Source organism: Anolis carolinensis, unplaced genomic scaffold (assembly GCF_035594765.1).
Source record: "Anolis carolinensis isolate JA03-04 unplaced genomic scaffold, rAnoCar3.1.pri scaffold_66, whole genome shotgun sequence".
NCBI classification, from domain to species: Eukaryota; Metazoa; Chordata; class Lepidosauria; order Squamata; family Dactyloidae; genus Anolis; species Anolis carolinensis.
Genome location: NW_026943875.1, coordinates 1 through 27,948, shown reverse-complemented (window position 1 = coordinate 27,948; position 27,948 = coordinate 1). Strand labels below are relative to the sequence as shown.

General features: G+C 40.4%; 1 protein-coding gene across 2 annotated transcripts in view; it reads right to left on the bottom strand.

The window, feature by feature from the left end:
- The window catches only part of LOC134295047 (protein spire homolog 2-like), a 31,555-nt gene extending 3,613 nt beyond the window's left edge, over positions 1 to 27,942 (bottom strand). Inside the window, exons 1-13 of one of the 2 annotated variants that reach the window (XM_062966987.1) lie at positions 27,835 to 27,942; positions 17,118 to 17,155; positions 14,658 to 15,038; positions 11,073 to 11,156; positions 10,812 to 10,976; positions 8,937 to 9,023; positions 7,393 to 7,516; positions 7,118 to 7,290; positions 6,047 to 6,248; positions 4,263 to 4,411; positions 2,974 to 3,111; positions 186 to 253; positions 50 to 77 (exon numbers count right to left, since the gene is read on the bottom strand). In XM_062966987.1, the coding sequence (XP_062823057.1) occupies positions 50 to 77; positions 186 to 253; positions 2,974 to 3,111; positions 4,263 to 4,411; positions 6,047 to 6,248; positions 7,118 to 7,290; positions 7,393 to 7,516; positions 8,937 to 9,023; positions 10,812 to 10,976; positions 11,073 to 11,156; positions 14,658 to 15,038 (1,599 nt within the window). In that variant the 5' untranslated portion in view covers positions 17,118 to 17,155; positions 27,835 to 27,942. The remainder of the gene's footprint in view (positions 1 to 49; positions 78 to 185; positions 254 to 2,973; positions 3,112 to 4,262; positions 4,412 to 6,046; positions 6,249 to 7,117; positions 7,291 to 7,392; positions 7,517 to 8,936; positions 9,024 to 10,811; positions 10,977 to 11,072; positions 11,157 to 14,657; positions 15,039 to 17,117; positions 17,156 to 27,834) is intronic. The other variant, XM_062966986.1, reaches the window with a different exon arrangement.
- Positions 27,943 to 27,948: the final 6 nt, after the last annotated feature.

Genomic DNA, 27,948 nt, shown 5'->3' with positions numbered 1-27,948 from the left:
GCGAAGAAAAGGATTGGGGACAAGAAAGAGGGAAAGGAGTTGCTCTTACCTTCAGGCTGCAAGAACCACAGACAGACCTGAAAACAATAGAAGAAAATAAGATTGCGCATGGAAGGATAGAATAATAAGCGCCTTAGTCCCGCCCCACACCTGTCAATCCAAGGCAGGCCCCGCCCCCAGCTCACCTTTTGCAGAAGAGGCAGGTGGGCGGCCAGGAGAAGAGGGCAAACTTGGTCTTGCAGCAGCAACAGATCTAAAGAAAGAAGATCCAGAGGTAGCACAGTGGTACCAAACTGCATCAATTCTATAGTGTGGATGCATCCCTCTATACTCTTCTCATGATATCACTATTTCTCATGTATAGCTATGTCTTTCAATATGCCTTCTGCACCTTGTTGCAAACCAGAAATAGATATAGAGTCTCACTTACCCAACACTCGCGTTGTAGATATATACTTATAACTGCATATATTTTATATTTACATGCAGTATATATTTTATATAATTTATAATTACAGTGGAGTCTCACTTATCCAACATTCTGGATTATCCAACGCATTTTTGTAGTCAATGTTTTCAATACATCGTGATATTTTGGTGCTAAATTCGTAAATACAGTAATTACTACATAGCATTACTGCGTATTGAACTACAGTAGAGTCTCACTTATCCAACATAAACGGGCCGGCAGAACGTTGGATAAGCGAATATGTTGGATAATAAGGAGAGATTAAGGAGAAGCCTATTACACATCAAATTAGGTTATGATTTTACAAATTAAGCACCCAAACATCATGTTATACAACAAATTTGACAGAAAAAGTAGTTCATTACAAATTAATGCTATGTAGTAATTACTGTATTTACGAATTTAGCACCAAAATATCACGATGTATTGAAAACATTGACTACAAAAATGCGTTGGATAATCCAGAACGTTGGATAACGAGTGTTGGATAAGTGAGACTCTACTGTACTTTTTCTGTCAAATTTGTTGTCTAACATGATGTTTTGGTGCTTCATTTGTAAAATCATAACCTAATTTGATGTTTAACAGGCTTTTCCTTAATCTCTCGTTATTATCCAACATATTCGCTTATCCAAGGTTCTGCCGGCCCGTTTACGTTGGATAAGCGAGACTCTACTGTAATCTCTTTCTTTTTACACATACACAGATATTTCCGATTGTATATAGTGGAGAAACTTCCATTTGGGAAACTCTGAATAGTAGTTATTATTATTGTTACAGTAGAGTCTCACTTATCCAACGTAAATGGGCCGGCAGAACGTTGGATAAGCGAATATGTTGGATAATAAGGAGGGATTAAATAAAAGCATATTAAACATCATTAGGTTATGATTTTACAAATTAAGCATCAAAACATCATGTTATACAACAAATTTGACAGAAAAAGTAGTTCAATACCCAGTAATTCTATGTAATAATTACTGTATTTACGAATTTAGCACCAAAATATCACAATGTATTGAAAACATTGACTACAAAAATGCGTTGGATAATCCAGAACATTGGATAAGCGAGTGTTGGGTAAGTGAGACTCTACTGTATTTTAGGAACTTCTGAAAAGGATGATGGGCAGTTGTTGTTGTTGTTGTTGTTGTTGTTGTTATAAAAGTATGACACAGCAAACAAGATAGATATGCTGGATTTCGTATCACAAAATCACAAGTTGAACACTTCCCAAGTGTGATGTATTTTCGGATGATGCACGCAGATCCCAGTAGGGTGGCCTTTTGCATATTATTATTATTCAGGAACCGTTGGAAAGAGACACTGGACAGCTATGAATAGTAGAAGTAATACTATTATTAGTAGTTATTGTTGTTCTTTTGTTGTTGTTTTAGGAACTTCTGAAAAGGATAGTGGGCAGTTATTATTATTATTGCTATTATTATTATTTTATTTTATGACACAGCAAACAAGATAGATATGCTGGATTTCGTATCCATATTTCGTATCTTATTATTATTATTATTATTATTATTATTATTCAGGAACCTTCAAAAAGAGACATTTGACAGCCATGAATAGTAGAAGTAGTACTAGTACAGTAGTTACAGTAGAGTCTCACTTATCCAACACTCGTTTATCCAATGTTCTGGATTATCCAATGCATTTTTGTAGTCAATGTTTTCAATACATTGTGATATTTTGGAGCTAAATTCGTAAATACAGTAATTACTACATAACATTACTGCGTATTGAACTACTTTTTCTGTCAAATTTGTTGTATAACATGATGTTTGGGTGCTTAATTTGTAAAATCATAACCTAATTTGTTGTTTAATAGGCTTTTCCTTAATCTCTCCTTATTATCCAACATATTCGCTTATCCAACATTCAGCCGGCCCGTTTACATTGGATAAGTGAAACTCTACTGTACTATTATTCTTGTTATTGTTAGTTTAGGAACTTCTGAAAAGGATGATGGGCATTTGTGTTTTGCTGCTGTTGCTGCTGCTGTTGTTGTTGAGGAACTTTTAGAAAGGGACATTGAGCATCCAAGAACAGTAGAAGTACAGTAGAGTCTCACTTATCCAACACTCGTTATCCAACGTTCTGGATTATCCAACGCATTTCTGTAGTCAATGTTTTCAATACATCGTGATATTTTGGTGCTAAATTCGTAAATACAGTAATTACTACATAGCATTAATTTGTAATGAAGTACTTTTTCTGTCAAATTTGTTGTATAACATGATGTTTGGGTGCTTAATTTGTAAAATCATAACCTAATTTGACGTGTAATAGGCTTCTCCTTAATCTCTCCTTATTATCCAACATATTCGCTTATCCAACGTTCTGCCGGCCCGTTTATGTTGGATAAGTGAGACTCTACTGTAGTAGTAGTAGGAGGAGGAGGAGGATCCAATAATAATAATAATCTGCTTTTATCTCTCGATTGAGGTGCAACCTGGATCGGTTTCTGGCCAAATGGCCCTTGAGCTGACCTTGCCCTTCTTCATGCTGCTGTAGAGCTCCTTGCTTTGCTGGAACTTCTCCATCTCGGCCTTGACCAGCACCCGCCGGACATTGACCATCTCCTCCACGGTCAGGGCCAAGCTCTCCACCGGGTGGCTGAACTCTTGCTGGGGAGGAGAAAAGGACCATAGGATTGGAGGGGTCCCTAGAGGTCATCCAGACCACCCCTCTGCCCATCCAGATTGGAGAAGTTCTTAGAGCAATGTCTAAAAGTCTATTTCCACCAGTTTTGGAACTTTTAGAATCCAATTATTCTTCGGAAGATAGTTCTTGATTTTTCCAACTGTGTGATGACTCATGGGCCATGTAGTCCTGTTCCCAGTACTATTGTGGCAGATGAAGAGGAAAACTTGGGTTTCCCACCGTTTCAGCCAGAATTGGAGCCCTTGCACCTGCAAGATGTTTGCCCACCAGAAGTCAGCCAAACAAGCCTTGAGCAGAAATCTCCCCCATTTTCTCGCCGGGATTATTATAATCGAGATAGAGGCGCTCGGGAGGCGACTCGCAGGAGCGCCAGGATAGCTGCCAGACAATTAACTGATTAAGCCTGTTTCCCTTGGGAAACTTTAAGGAGTCATGCATCTGGACACAGTATGGGTTTCGTTTCTTGTTCCCCAGGGAAAGTGTTCCTTGGCGGGAAAACAAGATCCTATATAGGTGTTTGCCCGCAAAGAACTCCTTGCGGAGTCAATTCGTCACCTTGTGGAGTGAGATCGTGTGTGGACTACGCTACTCCAGTCCCTTGCCTCCAGGACCAAGTTCCAAGCCTTGTTTCTCGGACCTTGTTCTAGCATCAAGCTTTCCTTGTTTCCACGGACCTCGCCACGGACCCTGTTCTTGCTTATTGTCTTTTGTAGCCACGTATCAAGCCTTGTTGCCAAGAATCTAGTCTGCTTCCAGCCTTGTTGTCAAGCTTCATTGGACTAAAGGACCCTGTCATTTCCCCTCACTTTGCCTGGCAAAGTGTGTGTTTCGGTTATTGGATTATAACTTTGGACTCTAATATCACATATTGGACATTGTTTTCCTGGACTATATTTGACCTTTCCTGAAAGGTCTACTTCTGAACTATATTCTTCACTTGTTTTTATTGACTTTATATATTCCTTTAATAAAGATATTAGATAGATTCTGGTCTCTGTGCATGGTTATTGGTGCTCTGCAGCCTGGGTCCTGACAAACTGGGATTTAACTAGTCAAACGAGTCAAACTGGTTCCTACCTAGAAGATGGTTGTGTAGCCAAACACAGACACTTACCAGCCACAAGTATTTCATGCTGGACTCCGGAGGAGGGGGTCCCGATCCGGCCTCGGACTTTTCATCCACGGAGCTGAGGAAGCCCTGCTTGGCCGGGAAGGGGCTGGAGCCGCAAGGGACCACCGGGTGGTAACTGGCCGGGACGGATCCTGCAAGGACATTGGCACCCAATGGTCAGCAACACCTGAGAAATAACACAACTTGGGCAAATGCCGTTGCATGCAATGAATTACCGTATTGACTCGAATCTAATGCGCCATCACTTCCAGCAATGAAAAGGAAGACCTTTCATAATATGCACATATTGAATCATTTATATATATTTACACAAACATCGATTTTAGATTGCCTGCCTTTGTTATATTTATGTATTATATGCACACATTATATTATTTATCTATATAGACACACATATTTTAGATTGTCTGCCATATTATATATTATATTATTTCTATATACATACACAGACATATATTTTAGATTGTCTTCCTTTATATATACTATATTATTTATACACATACACATACATATTTTAGATTATCAATTTTATATTATATGTGATATGCACATATTACATTATTTATACACACATACATACATATTTGGGATTGTCTCCCTTTATATTATATTATATATTATTATTTATATATTATATACACACCTTATATTATTTCTATATACATAAACATACATATATTTTAGGTTGCCTGACTTTATATTATATTTAAATAATATAATATAAAGGCAGGCAACCTAAAATATATGTATGTCTGTTACATTATAACATTACATTATTTATTTATACAGACACACATATATTTTAGATTGCCAGCCTTTATATTATATTATTTATATATTATGTGCACATATTATATTATTTCTATATACATACACACAGACATATGTTTGATTGTCTGCCTTATTATATATTATATTATTTCTATATACATACACACAGACATATATTTTAGATTGTCTGCCTTATTATATATTATTTCTATATACATATACACAGACATATATTTTGCATTGTCTACCATATTATATATATATATATATATATATATATATATATATATATATAATATTATATATATTATATTATTTCTATATACATACATACACATTTATTTTAAACTGTCTGCCATATTATATTATATTAATACTATATACAGATATTATATTATTTATATATACATTTATGTGTTTTAAATTTTGCATAATATTTTTATTAAGTATTTAATTGATGTAATTGTGCTATTGATTTTATTGAATTCTGTTTTTGGGCATTGAATTTGGCCAACCCTTTAAGCCGCCTTGATTCCCTACAGGTGAGAAAGGCGGCGTAAAAATGTTGTAAATAAATAAACAAACAATAAATACATAAACACACACACATATATTTTAGGTTGTCCACCTTTGGTAGGACACGCTGTTTTTGGTTGTTTTAAGCACCATGCACATTTGAGGGCACTCTATATATAAATAGACAAAGTTTATGCACCACCACAACAACACCAACAACATTGATAAGGATGGAAAACACTATTGATTTCTGTCTAGGATTATGGCAATGGGCAAGTCGTTCCAAAAAGTGTCTTTCTTGATTTTTGCTGTGATGCTGCATATCCAAAGTTAGGGGAAGTTGCTTTCAGGTGAGCATAGAAATGCAGCTTTGCTCTTTGCAATCAACATGGAGAGAAAATGCATGCAATAAATAAATGATGCTCCGGTCATTTTGCACAGAGAGAAGAGGGGTGGATTGGGGCGGAGGGGGAACTTGCCCGGGTTCTGGATTCTGGTCCATGCATCGGAGGGGGTACCTGAGCGGGGCCTGGGTTCGGACCCGCTGTATCCGTCGTTCTCGGCATCCGGCGCATTGCTCTGGCTCTCGCTCTGGAACTGGGCCAGGTCCTGCTCCGAAAAAGAGCGGTCGCGCTTCAGCCCCAGACCTTGCAAAGCCTCTGACCCGGGAGAGTCCTCCTCCTGCGGAGAGACAGGGAGACACTTGAGGGTGCATCTACGAGGGCTATCCACAAAGTAGGTTACGTTTTGGATTTTTAAAAGGACAAAGTACAGTAGAGTCTCACTTATCTAATATAAACGGGCCAGCAGAATGTTGGATAAGCGAATATGTTGGATAATAAGGAGGCATTAAGGAAAAGACTATTAAACATCAAATTAGTTTATGATTTTACAAATTAAGCACCAAAACATCATGTTATACAACAAATCTGACAGAAAAAGTAGTTCAATACGCAGTAATGCTATGTGGTAATTACTGTATTTACGAATTTAGCACCAAAATATCATGATATATTGAAAACATTGACTACAAAAATGCGTTGGATAATCCAGAACGTTGGATAAGCGAGTGTTGGATAAGTCAGACTCTACTGTATAGGAGAAATCATTTACCATATGCAGCGGAAAGACACATCCCAATACTACAATCTCACGTAATCCCCATTGAAATCTAGGCACGTGTCATATAGATAAATGAGTTTGAAAAGGTCTGCCCCAGTAAATTTGCCGCCTCTCTCCTACGTTTCCAACAATGGGGGCATGGCTGGAAGCTGCAGGAAGGGAGAAGGGGGAAGGGCTGAGGACAAAGTGGGGAATTTACTGGAGCAGTTCTTTTCAAACTCATTTATCTATATGAGACGTGCCTAGATTTCAATGGGGATTACATGAGATTGTAGTATTGGGATGTGTCTTTCAGCTGCATATGGTAAATGATTTCTCCTATACTTTGTCTTTTTTTAAAATCCAAAACGTAACCTACTTTGTGGATAGCCCTTGTACACTGAAGAATGAATGCAGTTTGACACCACTTTCACAATCCCTGCCCTTACTTCGGAGGTGAGCATCTCCTCCATCTCGGCCAGCGTCGGGGCCTTCAGCAGGATCCGGGGTCTTTGGCGCTGCTGGACCGGGGTCCCCGAGTCCGAGGCAGAGAGGTTGATGCAGGAGGTGGACTTGGCGTCACCGGAGCAGGCCTTCACCAGGCAAGGCACGGATCCGAACCCTGGATGGCGGAGAAAAGGAAAGGCAATGCTTTGCACATGCTCTGGTACCCACCTTTGGGTCACTAACCCCAATTGACCTTGCTGTGGCCCAATGTTCCTACCTTTCTGGTTCTGGAAGCGCTCTTCAACCGGACGAAGCTTCCTCTCCTGCTTGATCTCTTCCAAAATCTTTTCATGCAGCGTCCGTTGCCTCTGAGGAATCGGCCGCAGCCGCCGCTCCGAAGCCTGCAAAGAAGGAAGGGAAAGCAGGGTCATCATCATCATCATCATCATCATCATCATCATCACCAACAAAATAACAATAAAGTCTCATTTCCTGGAGGTTTTAAAGAAGAGGCTGGATGGTCATCTGTCGAGAGGGATTGGATGGTGGATGTTGTTTTCCTTCCAGGCAGAAGGGGGTTGGATTAGATGACCTTTAGAAGTCCCTTCCAGTTTTAGGATAATAATAATAATAATAATAATAATAATAATAATAATAATAATAATAATAATAATATCTTTCTGCCTGGCAGAAGGGAGTTGAATGCCTAGCAGGACTGGGTTGGACTGGATGGCCTTTAGAGGTCCAGCTCTATTATTATTATTATCATCGTCACTATTATTATTAGAATCCTAGAGGTCCAGCTCTAGGATTCTAATAATAATAGTGTCAATGGTAATAATAATAATAATAATAATAATAATAATAATAATAATAATAATAATAATACAGTAGAGTCTCACTTATCCAAGCTAAACGGGCCAGCAGAAGCTTGGATAAGCGAATATCTTGGATAATAAGGAGGGATTAAGGAAAAGCCTATTAAACATCAAATTAGGTTATGATTTTACAAATTAAGCACCAAAACATCATGTTTTACAACAAATTTGACAGAAAAAGTAGTTCAATGCGCAGTAATGTTATGTTGTAATTACTGTATTTATGAATTTAGCACCAAAATATCACGGTGTATAGAAAACATTGACTGCAAAAATGGCTTGGATAATCCAGAGGCTTGGATCAGCGAGGCTTGGATAAGTGAGACTCTACTGTAATAATAATAATAATAATAATAATAATAATAATAATAATAATAATAATAATAATAATAATAATAATAATTTGTGATATGACATCCAGCATGTCTATCTTGTTTGGTGTGTCATACAATAAAATAATAATAATATCCTCATCAAAATAGAGTCCTCTTAGGCAAGGGTTGGATGGCTATCTGTCGGGAGGGTTCAAATTGTGTCTTTCTTTCTTGCAGAAGGAAGTTGGACTGGATGGCCCTTGGGGTCCCTTTCCAAGTCTATAATCTATGAGAGGCTGGATGGCCATCTGTCTGGAGGGTTTTGACTGTGTTTTCCTGCCTGGCACAAGGTGGTTGGACTGGATGGCCTTTGGGGTCCCTCCCATGTCTAGCATTCTATGATTAGTAATAATAATGATGATGATGATGATGATGATGATGATGAATCAAAACGGTAATAATTATAGTCCCCTTCTCTGGAGATTTTTAAGCAGAGGCTGGATGGTCATCTGTTGGGAGGGCTTTGACTGTGTCTCACTGCTTGGCAGCAGCAGCAACAACAACAACAACAACAAACAACAACAACAACAACAACAACAACAACAACAACATAGCCAAGGGATGCCTACCTGTCTCAAGGGTGGCCGGGATCTTATGAAGTCAAGGATGAGCGCATGAGCATCTTTCTTCACCCGCGGAGGGATGTCCCCATCCACCTGGCAGAAAAACACAAATAATAAACCAAAACGTTAAAATATTATAAATATCGTAACTGCTTCTTAAAGTGGTGTTGAACTGCATTAATTTTTTGGTGTAGATGCACCCTGAGAAGTAAGGGGGAAAGAAAGAAAAGGCAATAAATCCTTTCTAAGATTAAATAATCTTTCAAAATCTAGAGTCATAAAGAGGTTCAGCACCTTGGAGAGCTCCCTTAAAGCTAAGTGAAAAGCTGATATGAAAATAGAACAACAAAACTTGTATTAGGTAAAAGGTAAAGGTTTTCCCCGGACGTTAAGTCCAGTCGTGACCAACTCTGGGGGTTGGTGCTCATCTCCATTTCTAAGCCGAAGAGCCGGCGTTGTCCGTAGACACCTTCAAGGTCATGTGGCCACTGGCATGACTGCATGGAGCGCCTTTACCTTCCTGCTGGAGCGGTACCTATTGATCGACTCACACTCTGGGGGTTGGTGCTCATCTCCATTTCTAAGCCAAAGAGCCGGCGTTGTCTGTAGACTCCTCCAAGGTCATGTGGCCAGCATGACTGCATGGAGCGCCTTTACCTTCCCGCCGGAGCGGTACTTATTGATCTACTCACACTCTGGGGGTTGGTGCTCATCTCCATTTCTAAGCCAAAGAGCCAGCGTTGTCCATAGACACCTCCAAGGTCATGTGGCCATTGGCATGACTGCATGGAGAGCCGTTACCTTCCTGCCAGAGCGGTACCTATTGATCTACCCACACTCTGGGGGTTGCTGCTCATCTCCATTTCTAAGCTGAAGAGCCGATGTTGTCCATAGACTCCTCCAAGGTCATGTGGCCAGCATGACTGCATGGCGCGCCGTTACCTTCCTGCCGGAGCGGTACCTATTGATCTACTCACACTCTAGGGGTTGGTGCTCATCTCCATTTCTAAGCCAAAGAGCTGGTGTTGACCGTAGACTCCTCCAAGGTCATGTGGCCAGCATGACTGCATGGAGCACCTTTACCTTCCCGCCGGAGCGGTACTTATTGATCTACTCACACTCTGGGGGTTGGTGCTCATCTCCATTTCTAAGCTGAAGAGCCGATGTTGTCCATAGACACCTCCAAGGTCATGTGGCCACAGGCATGACTGCATGGAGCACCGTTACCTTCCCGCCGGAGCGGTACCTATTGATCTACTTACATTTGCATGTTTTTGAACTGCTAGGTTGGCAGGAGCTGGGGCTAACAGCGGACGCTCATTCCACTCCTGGAATTTGAACCTGGGACCTTTCGGTCTGCAAGTTCAGCAGCTCAGTGCTTTAACACACTGCGCCACCACCAGGGGCCTTAAACTTATATTAAACTTACTAGCTGTGCCCGGCCACGCGTTGCTGTGGCAAAGTATGGTGGTATGGGAAATAAAGTATTGAGGAATTGGTGGTAATTAAGGTACAGGGTAAAGGTTTTCCCCTGACATAATCTGAATTTTATAGGCCTAAGTGAGGTCTAAATCTGTCTGTCCCCTGGACTGAGTGGGTTGCTAGGAGACCAAGTGGGCAGCAATTGGAGAAAAACAATTATTCCTCTCCCTCTAATTAGGACTTTATTTTTCTTTTTGTTGTATCAACCTAGAGGCGTGGATGATGGGTTGTGTTGTCAAATTTCGAGGTTGGGAGGCCTTTAGTTTTGTTGTTTTGTTGGTCGCCAGGATTCCATCACTCTTTTATATATATAGAAGATATTAAACTTATATTAAAGCAATGCGATCCACAATAGGGACTGGAGGCCAGCACTGACCGCTGCCCTGACCCCGGACTCACCATGACCTTGCGGAGCTTGTAGTTCCGAGCCCGGATGTCCTGCATCAGCATCTCGAAGGGGGTCAGCTGGTACTCGGTGGGCAAGGGGTCGAACTGCTTCTCCTGGACCTTCTTGAGCTTGACCCCGTTGCGCAGCTCCCGCATGAGCTGGACCCAGAGCCGGGCCTGGAAGACAGGGCCCAGCGGTCATCAAGACGCGGCCGGAGGTCAAAGCCTCACTGAGATAGGACCCCCAAACAACCCCGTGTCCCGAATCCATACCCAGTCGGTGTTCCTCAGGTTGTCCAGGTCTGCAACTGACCGGTCTCTCAGCTCCTCGTCTTCATTCTTCAGTTTCGTCAACATCTGCAGAGAAGAGGACATTGGGGAGACTATTTGTTTTGACTAATGCTACATTTAACCTCCAGAATTCTTCTGGAAAACTGGGAAAAGTTACTTTTGGGAACAAGAATCCTCCAGGATGGGCATATCTCCATAATCTCCATAACTGGTGGACCTCTCAAGGAAGGAGTATCAGAAATATAATAATAATAATAATAATAATTATTATTATTATTATTATTATTATTACACACCAGACATCACAGTTGTGGAAAAGAACAAGGTTTGGATCATTGATGTCGCCATCCCAGGTGACAGTCGCATTGACGAAAAACAACAGGAAAAACTCAGCCGCTATCAGGACCTCAAGATTGAACTTCAAAGACTCTGGCAGAAACCAGTGCAGGTGGTCCCGGTGGTGATGGGCACACTGGGTGCCGTGCCAAAAGATCTCAGCCGGCATTTGGAAACAATAGACATTGACAAAATTACGATCTGCCAACTGCAAAAGGCCACCCTACTGGGATCTGCACACATCATCAGAAAATACATCACACAGTCCTAGACACTTGGGAAGTGTTCGACTTGTGATTTTGTGAAACGAAACCCAGCATATCTATCTTGTTCGCTGTGTCATACAACGTCGTTGTGTCAATAATAATAACTTTATTTTTAATATCCCACCACTATCTCCACACAGGGACTTGGGGTGGCCCCAATCAATACAATTAAAATAAGGTAAACAAAAGACACGATATACAAAGCAACAGTATAAAATAGATAAAAACAGGGATACAGTATATAAGGATCGAGTGAGGCCAAAACTTAGAAAATCATACAGATTATACACATGGAAGGGACCCCCAAAGGCCAATGCAGAATGAGGTTGGACTAGATGACCTTTGGGGGCCCTTCCAAGTGCATAACTCTATTGACAGTGTAGATGCAACCTAAGACAAGAATAGGAAGCATTTCGGATATGGAAGGACTACACTTCCCAGCAGCTTCTGAGCCAGCCTTTGCTATGGTGGGAGATGCTGGGAGTTGTAGTCCGACATCCTCCATAGGCCAGCATGGTTCTCCTTCTTCCCTATGGGAACAATGGGGCTGTATTGCATTTTCTTTCCTTGCAAGCACATTTGATCTGCATTAAACCAGAGAAAAGGCCTCATCAGAAGGAAGAAGGAAGAGAACATCGGGACCTTCCCTTGGGTAAATATTTACCAAGAGGGAGCCTGAGATAAGACAAGCACATTATTTCCCAACGGACACTCCGTTGTGCCGTTTGCACCTGGCAGGTGAGGAGGACGACCTTTGGAATAAGGAAAGCACGCTTTGCCCTTTCCTGGAAACTAGAACTTTCTCTACGATAAAGATTCACTACACACAATTGACCATAATTTAATTCATAATGGGACCGAAGGAGAGAAGCCAACCAGAATGAAAAGCAAATCGATTCCCAAATCCATAGATTGGTTGAAATAGAAATTTGGAAAAACAGACTCAAGCCTCAACTGTCTTCTAACTCCTAACACTGGCTTGTGTACTCTAACAGACTTAAGCCTCAACTGTCTTCTAACTCCTAACACTGGCTTCTGTAATCTTAACTGACTCAAGCCTCAACTATCTTCTAACTCTCTAACACTGGCTTGTGTACTCTAACAGACTCAAGCCTCAACTGTCTTCTAACTCCTAACACTGGCTTCTGTAATCTTAACTGACTCAAGCCTCAACTGTCTTCTAACTCCTAACACTGGCTTCTGTACTCTAACAGACTCAAGCCTCAACTGTCTTCTAACTCCTAACACTGGCTTCTGTAATCTTAACTGACTCAAGCCTCAACTGTCTTCTAACTCCTAACACTGGCTTCTGTACTCTAACAGACTTAAGCCTCAACTGTCTTCTAACTCCTAAAAGTGGCTTCTGTACTCTAACAGACTCAAGCCTCAACGGTCTTCTAACTCCTAACACTGGCTTCTGTAATCTTAACTGACTCAAGTCTCAACTGTCTTCTAACTCCCTAACACTGGCTTCTGTAGTCTAACAGACTCAAGCCTCAACTGTCTTCTAACTCCTAACACTGGCTTCTGTACTCTAACAGACTTAAGCCTCAACTGTCTTCTAACTCCTAAAAGTGGCTTCTGTACTCTAACAGACTCAAGCCTCAACGGTCTTCTAACTCCTAACACTGGCTTCTGTAATCTTAACTGACTCAAGTCTCAACTGTCTTCTAACTCCCTAACACTGGCTTCTGTAGTCTAACAGACTCAAGCCTCAACTGTCTTCTAACTCCTAACAGACTCAATGCGTTATTTGAGGCTTAAGTCTGTTGGAGTACACAAGCCAGTGTTAGGAGTTAGAAGACATTTGAGTCTTGAGTCTGTTAGAGTACAGAAGCCAGTGTTAAGAGTTAGAAGACAGTTGAGGCTTGAGTCTGTTAGACTACAGAAGCCAGTGTTAGGGGTTAGAAGACATTTGAGTCTTGAGTCTGTTAGAGTACAGAAGCCAGTGTTAGGAGTTAGAAGACAGTTGAGGCTTGAATCTGTTAGAGTACACAAGCCAGTGTCAGGAGTTAGAAGACATTTGAGTCTTGAGTCTGTTAGAGTACAGAAGCCAGTGTTAGGAGTTAGAAGACAGTTGAGGCTTGAGTCTGTTACAGAAGCCAGTGTTAGGCCATTGTATTATGATATGCTGTTTTTATATTTTGCTATATTGTATTGTCCTGGGCATGGCCCCATGTAAGCCACCCCGAGTCCCCGTTGGGGAGATGGTGGCGGGGTATAAATAAAGTTTTATTATTATTATTATTATTATTATTATTATTAGGGAGTTAGAAGACAGTTGAGGCTTGAGTCTGTTAAGAGAACAGAAGCTAGTGTTAGGAGTTAGAAAACAGTTGAAGCTTGAGTCTGTTAAGAGAACAGAAGCCACTTTTAGGAGTTAGAAGACAGTTGAGGCTTGAGTCTATTAGAGTACAGAAGCCAATGTTAGGAGTTAGAAGACAGTTGAGGCTTGAGTCTGTTAAGAGAACAGAAGCTAGTGTTAGGAGTTAGAAGACAGTTCAGGCTTGATTCTGTTAGGGTATAGAAGCCAGTGTTAGGAGTTAGAAGACAGTTGAGGCTTGAGTCTGTTAAGATTACAGAAGCCAGTGTTAGGAGTTAGAAGACAGTTGAGTCTTGAGTCTGTTAGAGTACATAAGCCAGTTTTAGGAGTTAGAAGACAGTTGAGGCTTGAGTTTTCTTGGAAGTAGACTGTTATAAAAAAGAGCTGTACAGAGCTCTGATAAAGATTATAATTTAAAGTTACAAACTGAAACGTTTTGAAGTTTAACCTGACAAGAAAGGTACCTGTATATTTAAATACATGACGTTGTGAGCAAAATAAACATGTTATTTTAAAGAAGCTTACTTGTCTGTTGAGAGCATGGAATCGAAACAAGAGTTCTACAGATGCAGCCTAGACTCACCCAATGGCCAAAGCACCCCAGCATCCACTCTCTCCATCCCAGGTGCATCGGTCACTCACCTCCTTGGTCTCCTGGATCTTGGCCAAGAAGGCCTTCAGCTCCACCGTCTCCAGGAACAGGGCCCGGCAGACCGCCTGGTAGTGCGCCTGGGCCTCTTGGGGCTGGCTGAGCCTCGATGCGCAGAGCCGCATGACCTGGCGGAAGGTGCGCACGGCGCGCAGGGCCCCCCTGGCCGCCGCCGCCGCCTCTTCCTCCTCCTCGTCCTCCTCATCTTGGCCGCCATAGCCTTCGTCCGCCGTGCCGCAGCTGCTCTCCTCCGAGTCGCTGTTGACCATCAGGTCAATGAGGCGCTCCAGGTCGGGGCTGAGCTCCCGCTCCTCGTTCTCGTCCAGGCCCCAGTCCAAGGCCCGGTAGATCGCAAAGCCCAGCGACTGCACCATCTGCAAGGAGAAGGGACTGACCGTTAGAGAACGTGATCGTGGTCATCTTGGATCAAGCCAAACTGGCCTCCACCTTGCCCAGTCTAGACCCATATGAAGCCCACCGTCACAACCGTGAACCAAGCCTACTGTGCATGGTTGTTAATACATTTTCATTTTCATGGGTGTATCTGCACTGTGGAATGAATGCAGTTTGACTCTGCTTGACCTGAACTGGATTACATGGCAGTGTGGACTCAAGATAAACCAGTTCAAAGCAGATACTTGCCTTGGCATTGTGGGTTATATAGGTGTGCGCTAGGGCCTTGAGCCTACACTGCCATATAATCCAGTTCAAATAAGATAATCTGTATTTTATAGGCAGTGTGGAAGAGGCCTGAGTGAAGAGGCCCTGGGCGCCATTAAATGGCTGAGTGGGTTGCTAGGAGACAAAGTGGGTGGAGCTTAGCCTTCTAACTGGCAGCAAGGGGAATACACAGTTCTTCCTCTTCTTCTAATTTGGACTTTGTTTTTCTAGATTATTTTTGTTTGAAAGACATATTTTGGATGACTATGTCTTTTGCGGCCAAATTTGGTGTGATTTGGTTCAGTGGTTTTGTTGTTTACTCCATAATAAAACACACATTACATTTTATATATATAGATATAATACATTGTATATACGTATAATATTGATAATACAGTAGAGTCTCACTTATCCAAGCTAAACGGGCCGGCAGAAGCTTGGATAAGCGAATATCTTGGATAATAAGGAGAGATTAAGAAAAAGCCTATTAAACATCAAATTAGGTTATGATTTTACAATTTAAGTACCAAAACATCATGTTATACAACAAATTTGGCAGAAAAGGTAGTTCAATAAGCAGTAATGCTATGTAGTAATTACTATATTAACGAATTTAGCACTGAAATATCAGAATGTATTGAAAACATTGACTACAAAAATGCGTTGGATAATCCAGAACGTTGGATAAACGAATGTTGGATAAGTGAGACTCTACTGTAATCCAGTATAAATAAAATAATCTGTATTTTATAGGAAGTGGAAGAGGCCTGAGTGAAGAGGCCCTGGGTGCCATTAAATGGCTGAGTGGGTTGCTAGGAGACCAAGTGGGCGGAGCTTAGCCTTCTAACTGGCAGCAAGGAGAATACACAGTTCTTCCTCTTCTTCTAATTTGGACTTTGTTTTTATAGGTTTTTTTGTTGGAAAGACATATTTTGGATGACTATGTCTTTTGCGGCCAAATTTGGTGTGATTTGGTTCAGTGGTTTTGTTGTTTACCCCATAATAAAACGCACATTACATTTTTATATATATACATTGTATATACAGTAGTCTCTCACTTATCCAACACTCGCTTATCCAACGTTCTGGATTATCCAACGCATTTTTGTAGTCAGTGTTTTCAATACATCGTGATATTTTGGTACTAAATTAATAAATACAGTAATTACTACATAGCATTACTGTGTATACTGTACTAAATAGCATTACTGTGTATTGAACTATTTTTTCTGTAAAATTTGTTGTATAACATGATGTTTTGGCGCTTAATTTGTAAAATCACCTAATTTGATGTTTAATAGGCTTTTCCATTATCCCTCCTTATTATCCACCATATTCGCTTATCCAACATTCTGCCGGCCCGTTTATGTTGGATAAGCGAGACTCTACTGTACATATAATATTGATAATATTATAATGTAATACAATATAATAATAACAATACACTATTATAATTGTATATTTATATTACATGTAATATTACTAATAATATTGCAATATAGAGGTATAGTACAATATAGTAATATGTCATGTTTATTTTATGCTGTACTAATAGTATATATTGTATGTACATATAACTTGTAAGCCACCCTGAGTCCCCTTCGGGGTGAGAAGGGCGGGATATAAATGTCGCTAATAAATAATAATAATAATAATAATAATAATAATAATAATAATAATAATAATAGCCTGAGTGACTTAGTCTCAATTAAGAGATAAAAATGGGATATAAGGAATAATAATAATAATAATAATAATAATAATAATAATAATAATAATAATCTTGAACTCACCTGGGCTTCTGCAGAAGGCGTTAAAGTCAATGGGAGTTCTGCAAAAGGAAAAAAAATACACAATTAATATTCCTCTTTCTTGGAACCGGATGTGTTGTTGTTGTTGTTGTTGTTACTATTACTCCAAGTTTAAATCTCCTTTGTTCAAAATTCCTGGAACCAGAAGTGTTTTGGATTTTCATAATTTCCCTTTGTAGGAAACATTTGCATCTACGTCACGAGATATCTCGGAGATGGGACCCAAATCTTACTATGACATTTATGTATGCTTTCTCTGCATCTGAAGGTTGTTTCAGACACAATATTTTTAATAATATTGTGCATGTAACAACATTTGTGTGCCTTGAACCACCAGAAAGCAAAGGTTTATCGTAGGAGGATTTTGGACGCCGAAAAAGGCACGTGCAACCTTTGTTATTGTTGGGTTGCTGTGAGTTTTGCAGACTATATGGCCATGTTCCAGAAGCATCCTCTCCTGACGTTTCACCCACATCTGTGGCATGCATCGCCAGAGGTGTGAGGTATGGAGAAACTAAGCAAGGAAGGTTTATATATTTGTGGAATTTCCTGGATGGGGGAAAGAACTCTTGTCTTTTGGAGGTCTGTGTGAAACCATGAAAATGAACAAAATCTGGCTACCAGTATTTAAAAACTCCTAAATCAGAACAGTAAATAAAAACACTAAAAACAGAAGAACTCCAGACATGGATCAATCAGGGGCAGCTAACGACTCTGAACAAAGGATTCCCCCAGGCCAGGATGTGAGGCTGGGAAGGCCATTCAATGCTAAACAAAGGTGATTAATTACAACATTTACACTGGCCTCCTCTATTGGAGCCATGGCAGTCCAAGTGGTGTCAAAACTGGATTAAGTGTGCCGTATAGATGCCTCCTTCCTTTGTCCTTGTCCTGCATGCTTCTCTCCTCCTCCAAAGCGGCCACCCACTGCTGTCCATCTGGTCCGTCCAGGCACTTAACTCCATCCGCTTCCATCTGGCCGTCCATCTGCTTTGGCCTCGAGACGTTCCCCAAAGGGAGGAAAGGCCACCTGCCTCTCACATTTGTTGCTAGGGGTTGGGTGACCTTTTCCCTTTTAGTTGGACGGGGTCAAAGGCAGGAAATAGGTCTCCAGGGCATTTGGCCAAGTGAAAGGAACAGAGGTGGAGACGGGATCAACTTAATGCACATTTGCAATCTTTCTGGCTTCTGGATATTAATAAAATCCGCAGTATTGACAGAACTGTTGCTTCTCCAAGTGTTTCTGCTTTCCACTGGCTTCAGTTGTATTTCTACTTCAATTGATATGTTAAAATGTTAGTACTGTATAAATGTTTACCGATGTTTGTTCTAACTGTCGCAAGATGCCTTGAATCCCAGAGTGAGGAAAAGGTGGCACAGTAAGAACTATAGAAATAATAACAACAATAACAAAGTGTTGTCGAAGGCTTTCATGGCCAGAATCACAGGGTTGTTGTGAGTTTTCAAGGCTGTCTTGTCATGTTCCTGAAGCGTTGTCTCCTGACGTTTCGCCCACATCTATGGCAACCATCCTCAGAGGTTATGATGTGTATTATATAGAATCATAGAATCCTAGAGTTGGAAGAGACCTCATGGACCATCCAGTCCAACCTCATTCTGCCCAGAAGCAGGAACATCACATTCAAAGCACCCCCGACAGATGGCCATCCAGCCTCTGCTTAAAAGCCGCCAAAGAAGGAGCCTCACCAGACTCTGGGGCAGAGAGTTCCACTGCCGAACAGCTTTTTCTCCTTCCTCCCTCACAACCTCACAACTTCTGAGGGTGCCTGCCATAGATGTGGGCGAAACGTCAGGAGAGAATGCTTCTGGAACATGGCCATACAGACCGGAAAACTCACAACAACCCATTATGGTATATATATTGACATAGAGAGAAAATGCTCTCATAGCATTTCTTTCTTTACAATTTATTTATTTCGTGTCAAAAGCACTGCATGGTAAATACATTTTAAAATGATGACATAAAGGAAATCACAAGCAACTAAATAGTTTTAGACCAAAAGCGGGCAACAGCAACCGCATTGTCCATAGCTTTAAACAACTCCTCCTCCGTGCATGAGGCAGGACATGTAAGACATTCCAATAAGAATGTCTCTCTGCAGCCAAGCTGTTAAAGAACTCTTGCAAATGTAAATCTAGGGAGATTGGAGAGATTCTTGTGTTTTAATTGTTGATTTTATTTGTTGTGTTGACACTGTTTTTAGTTATTTATATTGGTTTTAACTTGTCACATTTTGTTTCTGTTTTGGGCTTGGCCCCGCGTTAGCCGCCCTGAGTCCCTTCAGAGAGATGGTGGCGGGATAATAATAATAATAATAATAATAATAATAATAATTATTATTATTATTATTATTATTTTATTTTATGACACAGCAAACAAGATAGATATGCTGGATTTCGTATCACAAAATCACAAATCGAACACTTCCCAAGCGTCTAGGACTGTGTGATGTATTTTCGGATGATGCGTGCAGATCCCAGTCGGGTGGCCTTTTGCAGTTGGCAGATCGTAATTTTGTCAATGTCTATTGTTTCCAAATGCCGGCTGAGATCTTTTGGCACGGCACCCAGTGTGCCCATCACCACCGGGACCACCTGTACTGGTTTCTGCCAGAGTCTTTAAAGTTCAATCCTGAGGTCCTGATAGCGGCTGAGTTTTTCCTGTTGTTTTTCGTCAATGCGACTGTCACCTGGGATGGCAACATCAATGATCCAAACCTTTTTCTTTTCCACAACTGTGATGTCTGGTGTGTTGTGTTCCAGAACTTTGTCAGTCTGGATTCGGAAGTCCCACAGTATCTTTGCGTCCTCATTTTCCAATATTTTTGCAGGTTTGTGATCCCACCAGTTCTTTGCTGCTGGGAGGTGGTACTTGAGGCATAAGTTCCAATGAATCCTTTGGGCCACATAGTTGTGCCTCTGTTTGTAGTCTGTCTGTGCGATTTTCTTACAGCAGCTGAGGATATGATCCATGGTTTCGTCGGTTTCCTTGCAGAGTCTGCATTTTGGGTCATCAGCTGATTTTTCGATCTTGGCCTTCATTGCATTTGTCCTGATGTCTTGCTCCTGGGCTGCAAGGATCAGGCCTTCTGTCTCCTTCTTCAGGGTCCCATTGTTGTTGTTGTTGTTGTTATTATTATTATTATTATTATTATTATTATTATTATTATTATTATTATTATATACACACATACATACATACAGAGAGAGGGAGATAGCAATAATAAAACCAACAATATCCATGCAAGAAGTATTTCTGGTCTTGCATGTTTTGCTGCCAGTGGACACAGGAGGCATCAAGCAGGGAGCTGCAAACAGTATGGATGAAAGAAAAGCAATGCTCAATGTGTTGTTGACACATACAACAACCCCAAAAGCCATGCTGTTCTGCAGCGAATATACTTTGCTCTCTCCTGCCTGTGTTCCCATTAGTTTCCCTTCAGGGACGGTGGGAGTGACGCAAGGCTTTTGGTCCGGCCCGAGTGCCGCCTTGCAGGGCTGGAAACATCCCCGAAATGCACCAGGAGGGTCACCTTGCATTTGCAGGGCTGGATGGAAGTCAAGGAAGGAGCCCCAGGTGATAATAACCATTAAAGAACTGGGCAAACTGGTTTTTTGTGTTGTCCTAAAACACCTTCTTGCGGTGCTTCTGAGCAAATATTATCAATGCCAACCACTACCGGGAAAAACCTTCCTCTTGCAAATGTTTGGGTGCAACAGTCTTGGAACATAGTCAGAGACACAGCATTGGGTTGGGAAAAGACTCAATTGGCTTTTGTCCTTCTATGCATTTCTTATTTAGATGGGTTCGCCTTATGCACAAGGTAAACATCTCAAAATAAGATGCAAAGACCCTATAATAAAATTAATAATGATAACAATAAATAAAATAATATTAAAAATTTAAATAATAATAATAATAATAATAAAATGAGCACACAAAGATACTGTGGGACTTCCGAATTCAGACTGACAAAGTTCTGGAACACAACACACCAGACATCACAGTTGTGGAAAAGAAAAAGGTTTGGATCATTGATGTCGCCATCCCAGGTGACAGTCGCACTGACGAAAAACAACAGGAAAAACTCAGCCGCTATCAGGACCTCAAGACTGAACTGCAAAGACTCTGGCAGAAACCAGTACAGGTGGTCCCGGTGGTGATCGGCACATTGGGTGCCGTGCCAAAAGATCTCAGCCGGCATTTGGAAACAATGGACATTGACAAAATCACGATCTGCCAACTGCAAAAGGCCACCCTGCTGGGATCTGCACGCATCATCCGAAAATACATCACACAGTCCTAGACACTTGGGAAGTGTTCGACTTGTGGTTTTGTGATACGAAATCCGGCCTATCTATCTTGTTTACTGTGTCATAATAAAATAAAATAAAATAATAATAATAATAATAATAATAATAATAATAATAATAATAATAAATTGTACTATGAATGCAGTCTGGCACCACTTTAATGGCCATGGGATTATGGGAGCAGTTGCCCTGGAACTATCCAAGGTGCTAGCCCACATTGAGGGGTTCAGAATCATGGGTGGGTCTACATTGAAGGTTTAATGCACTTTGGCATCACTTCAGCTGCCATAGCTCAATGCAATGGAATCCTGGCACCACCTTTCTGGTCTTTCCAGGGCGGCACATGAGCCCTTGAATTGCACCACGTCATTAAATGTAATTACTCTGTCCTTGCAAGATACTTTGGCCTCTGTCCTCCTGCAATAATCTGCCCCGAAGACCCACCCGGATCAGTGGGGCAGAGGGCAATTGCATGCCACTTAAAATACCATGTCGTAGCACAAAGCTCTGTAATGCTAGGAGTTGTCGCTTGAAATGGTTTTGTATGCCAAGAGGTGCTGCTGCCTCTCCAAACTACAACTCTCAGCACTCCACAGCATCTCAATCGAGAGATAAAAGCAGGATATTATTATTATTATTATTATTATTATTATTATTATTATTATTATTATTATTATAGAAGATCGGGGGCAGAGGACTCTTACTCTTACAAGTCAAACAAGCAGTCAAAGAAGAAGAACATGCCCTGGCAGAATATGCCAAGCAAAGTGAAGAACCTGCTTTGATTGAAGTCAAAAATCAGAAACTCCTCAGAACACAGCAGACAAAGAATCAGTACAAGAAAACTGCACTACAAACTAGAGCTGACAGCTGGCACAACAAAACTATCTATCTTGTCTCCTGTGTCATAATAATAATAATAATAATAATAATAATAATATAATCCAGCATATATGTCTCATTTGTCATACTATGTTATAACATACTATGATCCAGAAGCATTCTCTCCTGATGTTTCACCCACATCTATGGCAGGCATCCTCACAACCATGGCCAGCTAAAACGCACAAACTGGGTTGCTCTGAGTTGTCTGTCTGGCCATGTTGACTGTGTGATGTATTTTCGGATGATCCGCGCAGATCCCAGGAGGGTGGCCTTTTGCAGTTGGCAGATCGTGATTTTGTCAATGTCTATTGTTTCCAAATGTCGGCTGAGATCTTTTGGCACGGGTTTATTATTATTATTACTATTATATTATTATTAATTAATATCCTGCTTTTATGTCTTGATTGAGATGCAAATTGATCCAAAACATTTTTTAAATGTTAGCCAGGATATAAATACTGTTACCGGTACTATTACTACTACTACTACTACTACTACTAATAATAATAATGGTTCTTTCTTTCTTTCTTTTATTATTAATTAATATCCTGCTTTTATGTCTTGATTGAGATGCAAATTGATCCAAAACATTATGTTTTTTAAATGTTAGCCAGGATATAAATACTGTTACCGGTACTACTACTACTAATAATAATAATAATGGTTCTTTCTTTTTTTTATTATTAATTAATATCCTGCTTTTATGTCTTGATTGAGATGCAAATTGATCCAAAACATTACGTTTTTTAAATGTTAGCCAGGATATAAATACTGTTACCGGTACTACTACTACTACTACTACTAATAATAATAATAATGGTTCTTTCTTTTTTTTTATTATTAATTAATATCCTGCTTTTATGTCTTGATTGAGATGCAAATTGATCCAAAACTTTATGTTTTTTAAATGTTAGCCAGGATATAAATACTGTTACCGGTACTACTACTACTACTACTACTACTACTAATAATAATAATAATAATAATGGTTCTTTCTTTCTTTCTTTCTTTCTTTTATTATTAATTAATATCCTGCTTTTATGTCTTGATTGAGATGCAAATTGATCCAAAATATTATGTTTTTTTAAATGTTAGCCAGGATATAAATACTGTTACCGGTACTACTACTACTACTACTACTACTACTACTAATAATAATAATAATGGTTCTTTCTTTCTTCTTTCTTTTATTATTAATTAATATCCTGCTTTTATGTCTTGATTGAGATGCAAACTGATCCAAAACATTATGTTTTTTAAATGTTAGCCAGGATATAAATACTGTTACCGGTACTACTACTACTACTACTACTACTACTACTAATAATAATAATAATAATGGTTCTTTCTTTCTTTTTTTATTATTAATTAATATCCTGCTTTTATGTCTTGATTGAGATGCAAATTGATCCAAAACATTATGTTTTTTAAAATGTTAGCCAGGATATAAATACTGTTACCGGTGGTACTACTACTACTACTACTAATAATAATAATAATGGTTCTTTCTTTCTTTCTTTCTTTTATTATTAATTAATATCCTGCTTTTATGTCTTGATTGAGATGCAAATTGATCCAAAATATTATGTTTTTTAAAATGTTAGCCAGGATATAAATACTGTTACTGGTACTACTACTACTACTACTAATAATAATAATGGTTCTTTCTTTCTTTCTTTCTTTTATTATTAATTAATATCCTGCTTTTATGTCTTGATTGAGATGCAAATTGATCCAAAATATTATGTTTTTTTAAAATGTTATCCAGGATATAAATACTGTTACCGGTACTACTACTACTACTACTAATAATAATAATAATAATGGTTCTTTCTTTCTTTCTTTCTTTCTTTCTTTCTTTCTTTCTTTCTTTCTCCATAAAGGAGTGTTTGTTCATTTAATAACACCATGTTCCCATTTGCATTTTAAGCAAACTTCCCTCCCTCTGTTTTGCAAAGGAGCAGAGAACCATTTCCTATACTTTTCCCAATCTCGAATGTGCAGAGAATGTCTATTTCTAGAAGAGAGAAAGGCGCAATGCAAGGAAAGGAGAAACCGATACCCAGCACGGCCCAGACCGGCTCCTGCAAAACAATATGTCCTCAGAGACCATTGCCTTTGATTTATGGACTTCCTGCCATCTCCTCCTCCTCCTGCTCAGCAGAAAAAAAATACACTCCATTATTCATGTATATTCGCCTCGGCTAAAAACAGAGTGCATTAACCTGGCATCTGAGCCTCGCAAAAAACCCACCGCCGGTTTTTGCTTTCTGAAGTTTCTCAACTGGGTTTTTGAGTCTTTGCTCCCAAATTACAGAATGCAAACTAAAACAGTCAAACTAACAATTGACTAAATACAACTGGAAAAAAAAACATAACCAAGGCATTCAGAGAACAATATTGTGCAAAAAAAGAGGAATGTTTTGAAATGCTCCATTGCATTTCGGAAATTGCTGCATTTGATAGTGTTCAGGGGTTGAGGCAGAACCAAGTGGTGCATCAATATCATAAGACTGGGAAGTATATATATAATATCCAACCACATGAGATGTTTAAGGTGCAAAAGCAAATAGTGCATTAAAGTCCATACGCGTGTGCACACGCACGCACACACACACACATATATATAATATTTCAAACATGAGATGCTTAAGGTGCAAAGGCAAATAGTGCATTAATACCATAAGACTATATATATATATGGACTTTCCAGTCTTATGGTATTAACACATCATTTGCATTTGCACCTTAAGCATCTCATGTGTTTTGAAATATTATATATATATACTGTATGTATATGGACTTTCCAGTCTTATGGTATTAATGCATCATTTGCTTTTGTGCCTTAAGCATCTCATGTTTGAAATATTATATATGTGTGTGTGTGTGTGTGTGTGTGTGTGCACACGCGTATGGACTTTAATGCACTATTTGCATTAATAATAATGCAACAATAATAATACCATAAGACTGGAAAGTCCATATACATACAGTATATATATATAATATTTCAAACATGAGATGCTTAAGGTGCAAAAGCAAATGATGAGTTAATACCATAAGACTGGAAAGTCCATACACACACACACACACACACACACACACACACATATATATAATGATATAATATTTCAAAACCCATGAGATGCTTAAGGTGCAAAAGCAAATGATGCGTTAATACCATAAGACTGGAAAGTCTCTCTCTCTCTCTCTCTCTCTCTCTATATATATATATATTATGATATAATATTTCAAAACCCATGAGATGCTTAAGGTGCAAAAGCAAATGATGCGTTAATACCGTAAGACTTGAAAGTCCATATATATATATACACACATATATATACAGTATATATATAATATTTCAAAACACGAGATGCTTAAGGTGCAAAAGCAAATGATGCATTAATACCGTAAGACTGGAAAGTCCATATATATATATATATAAAAGGCTTTTGGCGTCGCGGCGACGCACAAAGCAACAAAACAAGTCCATGTATGTGTGTTTGTGTGTATATATATATATATATATATATTTCCAACCACATGAGATGCTTAAGGTGCAAAAGCAAGGCTTTATTATTTATGTCATCCTGGAGTTTGGCACCAGGATTTTGGCCAAAATATGCAGCAGAATGAATAGTCACTGGACCACTGCAGAGAAGTCATGGCAATAACAGAGAGCAAGCATGCCAATATTGAGACCAATTGCAATGGGAATGGGCAGAGCAATAATAATAATAATAACAACAACAACAACACAGTCCAGTTTGCAATTGGCAAGGAGACAGGGAAAATTGCTGGTGCTGCTTTGATTTTTGGGAGCTTACTAAAGGATTGAGATGCAGTTCCTCCAAAGTTAAAGGCAATGTTTTGCTCCTCTTCCCCAAATAAGAAGAGGTCTCTCCAAGGATAAAATGAATCCCTTTTTAATGTTTGTATATCTGTAAATTTCAAACTGTACAGGCTTTGATGTAAGCCTGCTTTGAGTATCCTTGTTAGGGAGAAAAGCAGGGTATAAATAAACAACAACAACAACAATTAGGTTGCTGTGAGTTTTCCAGGCTGTCTGGCCATGTCCCAGAAGCATTCGCTCCTGACGTTTCGCCCACATCTGTGGCAGGCACTCTCAGAGGTTGTGAAGTCTGTTGGAAACTAGGCAAGTGGGGTTTATATATCTGGGGAATGATGTCCAGGGTGCAAGAAAGAACTCTTGCCCGTTGGAGGCAAGTGTGAATATTATAATTGAGCACATTGATTATCATTGAATAGCCTTGCAGTTTCAATGCTTGGCTACTTCCTGCCTGGGGGAATCCTTTGTTGGGAGGTGATTAGCTGGTCCTGATTGTTTCCTGTCTGGAATAGTCTGCAAGGCTATTTGGTGCTAATCAAGGTGATCAATTGCAATATTCACACGTGCCTCAAACAGACAAGAGTTATTTCTCGCACCCTGAATGGCCTTGCAGCTTGAAGGCCTGGCTGATTCCTGCCTTTGTTGGGAGGTGATTAGCTGGCCCTGATTGTTTCTTGCCTGGAATAGCCTGCAAGGCTATTTGGTGCTAATCAAGGTGATCAATCGTAATATTCACACATGTCTCAAACAGACAAGAGTTCTTCCTCCCACCCTGAATGGCCTTGCAGCTTCAAGGACCGCCTGCTACCTACCTATGGGCAAGCATCCTTTGTTGGGAGGTGTTAGCTGGCCCTGATTGTCTGTCTGGAATTCCCCTGTTTTCTTGGTGGGGGTTACCCTTTATTGGGAGGTGTTAGCTGGCCCTGATTGTCTGTCTGGAATTCTCCTATTTTCTTGCCTGAATGGTACCTTTTGTTGGGAGGTGTTAGCTGGCCCTGATTTTCTGTCTGGAATTCCCCTGTTTTCTTGGTGGGGGGTACCCTTTGTCGGGAGGTGTTAGCTAGCCCCGATTGTCTCCTGTTTGGAATTCCCATTTTCTTGCCTGTGGGGTACCCTTTGTCGGGAGGTGTTCGCTGGCCCTGATTGTCTGATTGGAACTCCCCTGTTTTCTTGGCGGGGGTATCCTTTGTTTGGGGGAGGTGTTCGCTGGCCCTGATTGTCTGTCTGGAATTCCCATTTTCTTGGCAGGAGAAGGGGAACCCTTTGTCGGGAGGTGTTAGCTAGCCCTGATTGTTTCTTGTCTGGAATAGTCTGCAAGGCTAAAACAGATAAGAATTCTTCCTCCCACCCTGAATGGCCTTGCAGCTTCAAGGACTGGATGTTTCCTACCTGGGGGGGTACCCTTTGTTGGGAGGTGTTAGCTGGTCCCGATTGTTTCCTGTCTGGAATTCCCAATACTCCTTCTAAAGAAGTCTCTTGTTTGGAAAGTCCTTTGATCTGTCCTAGGGTCTTGGGGTGGCTCTTAAAGGGGACGCAGCCCTTTCAAAAGAGAGACCCCAACCCTCCTTTGGGGTGGGACTGGCGGGGCGGCTCCCTTCCTCCCGGTAATAGGCAGGGGAGACTCACCGGCCAGGCCGCTCTCTCCTTTGGCGGCGACGGCTCCGTCCCGGCGGAGGAGGAGGTCGGCGGGTCCGGCGAGGCGCCCCTGGGGCCCCCGGGCGGGCCCGTCCTTCCCGGCGC